Raw genomic sequence first — 4,180 nt, forward strand, 5'->3', positions numbered from 1 at the left:
GCTTACCACATGGTTTGAGATCAGGGATTTGATCTTTCTTAGCACCTGGAACAGTACCTAAAGCACAGTAGACACGGGGTGAGTGCATGTGAAGTAAAAGTAACTGAGCCAAGGGTCTGAGACCTGCAGAGGAAGCTAGCAGCATGATGAAGACACCAGTAGGCAGTGAGAGTAGTTTGTTTGGTTCCTTTCCCTTGCACAGGGTTTCTCATAAGCAAACTAAGGCAATCATACATACAAGAAGTATTCAGGGCCCTCGAGGGTGAACTTATTGGCTTCAACAATGACCACAGCCAGGGAGAGTTTCAGTTCAACGGAGTTGTGCCAAGGGCCTGTGAGACGATAAATGGACCCACCCGTGTGCACAGGGAACTGATGGAACATGACCGGGATACATCCCATCCCGTAACCAACACTGTGCTCAGCAAGCAGAAGAGGATGTAGAGGGCGACGGGCAACAGATCCACAGGAGCTTCCAAATTCCTCTCCTTCCTTCTTACAGTTCCTCTTTCACAGACGTCAAGGACACAGCCAATCTCGCTGAGCCCCGTTTCCCCGAACAGTACAATTGTACATGGGTCTCTACAAATTAGGCCTTCAAGCAAAACACTCAACACTTTTGTGGCCACACATCAGTGCTGACACGACTCCTTGCACTACGGTAATAATGCAGTATGAGAAGTCCACTGCATGTCATCCCGCTGTACCGCCTGCAGCATTGCCTTCAGTTGGGCCTGAACTTCAGCCAACTTCTGTTGGTCATAATAGCCACAAACATCCCATTGTCTGTAGCAATGGAGAGGGACGGGATAAATCACATGCTTCAGCTCCGTCAAGGATGTTAGGTGCTGCAGAACACTCGTGAGCATAGGCATTCTAATGGGGTTGGAGGCAAAGCTAAGCACACGGAGGCACGAACAGTCGCTCAGAGCTGGCAGGAGAGCAGAGAGAGTAGAATCAGTTAACAGGCAATTATTTATTTGCAGATGCTGCAGGGTACCTGAGGCCTTCTCCAGCAGAGCCTGGAAGGGCTCATGAGCCTCTGAGAGTATCTGGTTGTGACTGAGATTCAACTGCCTTAGGTGGGTGGCCTGAGAGCTCTGGGACAGGATGGTGACATCTATGCTAGAAAGTCCACAGTAAGACAGAGTCAGTGTCTTCAGCTGAGGTGGCAGCACGCTGCAGAGAGAAAAAAGAAAGGTTATTTCAGAAGAATGAGTGTTGGACCAGGGCAGTGAGCCCTGAATAACAGGCACCTAAGATCCAGAATAAAATAATCTGCACGTATCTTATTGCTTGGTTAGGTTTAGTCCCATCCCGGGCCCTCCCCGAGGGTCACTACTGTGCCTATTTTGCAACAGTCCTTAGTCATGTGGGCTTTGGAATCAAACTAAATATATTTGTGACCATGAGAAAGTTACTTTCCCACTCGAAGACACATGTTCTTTATCTTTAAAATGTGCACACCAGTAATTATTGTTACAGAGTTCTGCAGCAGATTAAATGAAAAAAAAAAACTGTATGCACTTAGGATATACAACATCATCAATGGCCACTCCTGGTCACTTACATGGTGAGGACAGGTCTGGGAAGGCAGCCAACTGAAGGCTCCCTTTGACTGGTTCCCAGATGACGGCCCCTCCATTCAGTGTCTAAGCCCTGGGGAAAACACAGGAGCAAGAGGATCTGGCAGGGTTAACTACTGTGGCCAGTCCAGGGGGCTGTGCAGCAGTGTTACAGCGTAAGACTGTTTCCATCTGAACGCCTCCTGTTGCTCACTAGAGAGCTGCAGACACCACTAGGACTGAGACTTTTACCAGTATCCTTAGACACTCATCATAGAGTCTACACATGGCTGTCCGAATGAATGAATGCACGAATGAGCACAGCTTCCTTTTCCAATCTTGTCATTCTGCTCACCATGAAGTACCTCTCTCCAGCCTGGCCAAATGCTAATTCCCAGCACTTCCCATGCTGAGGCGGAACGAGAAATACTTTACAAGGAGCTTAGGAATATCTAAGCATGCTCTCTTCTCTTCTCTTACTCATGGGGTAAGCAGGGAACCCAGGTTCCTCCCACCGGCTCACCTGAGAAGTCTGGGCAATCGATCTTTGAGGAACAAGGCATACAAGTCGAGCTCTTGGAGGTTGTCCAGCTGCCCAAGATAGTTGAGAAAAGTTTCGAAGTGTGTCTCCGTAAAACATGTAAAGCGGATGTTAGACACACGAAGGTTGTACAGGTGGACCGTCTGCGGCACACAAGTGTTTACTTCACTCAAAAGAGCCTCATCTACCTGAAGGTGAGCAATGCATTGTGGATCCAGAAACTGCAGCATACTTCTGTGGGCAGACATGTCAAAAATTTTCAAATGTCTGCAGCAGAGGTGCAAAGTCCCAGAGCTCTCCCTGAGTTTACTCTGCAGGAAGGAAACAAATTTCTGTGTTCTCACGGTTAGGCCAAGGGAGAGGTCTACCAGTAATTCCACAGATTGCGAGGCTGAGTGAGGCTCTGATTTTGAATTATCAAATCCCTGGCACCTGACATTATGCTGGGCTTCTTCCCTTCTAAGAGTAGAGTTCTGAGAGTAAGCACAAGACCAAAAGCAGGACCGGAATGTGGTTCTGATCTCAGGGCATATTATCCTACAGTCCAGGCCCTGCCTCAAATCTAAGAGCCTCAGTTTTGGGGGCCTGTAAGGAGAGGAGACAGAACACATGAGAGGTAGCCGATTGTAATGTAATCTCCCAAGATCAGTGTTGAGAAGGAACAATACCCTTTATCCCCGGTTTCTCACAGCATATGTCATTCACCAAGAATTCCTTTCCTAGAAAAGAACCTTTCGTTCTTTTCCCCCTACTTAGTTTACCTCTGGTCTCCTCCCACATCAATGCCCATGCGCTTCTTCTATGTAATTGCACTCAGGAGATAAACCCACCCATGGTATCCTAGGTCACCTCTATTCTGTAATCAAGTCTGTGAGACATTAGAGTCGTTAAGGTGACCCCAAGTGTTGGACCAGTAGCCCCACAGAGATCTTCAGCATTCACTACTGGCTACTTCGGGAAGACTGTTAGGTATTCCCCTGCCCCAGGCTCCAGCACACTCTCCTGCTGACTCACTCTACCGCTACTGGATATAGTCTTACCAGGAAGAAGAGTTCTGGGCAGAGAGGAGCTGCAGACCATCAATCATGGCTTCCAAGATGTCATAGTCTGACCCTTGTACACTCAGTGTCCCGATATGGAGACAGCGAAAGGGCCAAACCCTCACCATTGCCTTTAGTACCTCCTTATGCCTGCCCAAGAAGGCAGGAATGAACAGTGGAACAAAGAGGTCTCTTGGGAGCTCATCCAGGGCATGGATAGCAGCCTGCTCATTACTCAGCAGACTCTTTGCAGCAAGCTCTAGCAGAGTGCCTGTGGGCTCCTTGTCCATCTTGAACCTGCTTCAGGGTAAAGAGTATTTAGAAATCCTAACAGGACATCCACAGCATCCAATGTCAGTTACAGAAAAAATATTTATTGAATAAATATATGGTGACCTCTAGTGACCCCTACTATAGGGATAGAATACAAATAGGCTTGTGTGGTTAAGTATGTGTGTTTGTGTGCACACACACACCACACAAAGACACACACACACACGATAAAATGCCCCTGGAAATCACATGTAACTTAGCAGAATATGATGTTGACCACGAAGCTGTCTTCCTCCCATTACATTTCCTCCCAAAAGGATACCGACCAATCAGAAAGAAAATGTAAATCTACACAAAAGCCACAATCTGATCATTACTTTCACATAGAAAATGTGCATAGTTCAACGTAATTGGGAGTAACAAAAATCGTGAAATTCCAGCACACAGGCTGGAATTTCTCCCATCACTAGGCTTCCTGGTGTGCAAACAGAGAACTAGAAAAGCTGTAAGACAGACAGATGGAGGAAAATGGTGAGGGCTTAAACTTCATCTAAAACTGCAGCAGAATAAGTCTGAAAATACTGAAACGGTGTCCTGGAAGTTGAGATTTGGACCTACAGGGAAAGGAATCTGGAATATGAGCATTTAAATGGGTAAGGAGGGTATAAAGGTGAAGTCGTTGAAAGACGTAACTTCTAGGGAATAAGAAAGTCAAGGAGCAAAGGAGAAGCATCCCAGACACTTGGGTAATGGGGAAAATG

At 46.9% G+C, this 4,180-nt stretch overlaps 1 protein-coding gene across 1 annotated transcript; it reads right to left on the reverse strand.

Annotated features, from left to right (window-relative positions):
* Nucleotides 1–298: 298 nt before the first annotated feature.
* LOC140847534 (leucine-rich repeat-containing protein 14-like) lies at nt 299–2,648 on the reverse strand. Its single transcript, XM_073228103.1, has 2 exons — nt 2,089–2,648; nt 299–1,179 (listed from the first exon to the last, which is right to left on the reverse strand). Exons 1-2 carry the CDS (start codon nt 2,352–2,354, stop codon nt 657–659), a joined length of 789 nt encoding a protein of 262 aa, XP_073084204.1. The 5' UTR covers nt 2,355–2,648; the 3' UTR covers nt 299–656.
* Nucleotides 2,649–4,180: the final 1,532 nt, after the last annotated feature.

This window comes from Manis javanica, chromosome X (assembly GCF_040802235.1).
Source record: "Manis javanica isolate MJ-LG chromosome X, MJ_LKY, whole genome shotgun sequence".
Lineage (NCBI taxonomy): Eukaryota > Metazoa > Chordata > Mammalia > Pholidota > Manidae > Manis > Manis javanica.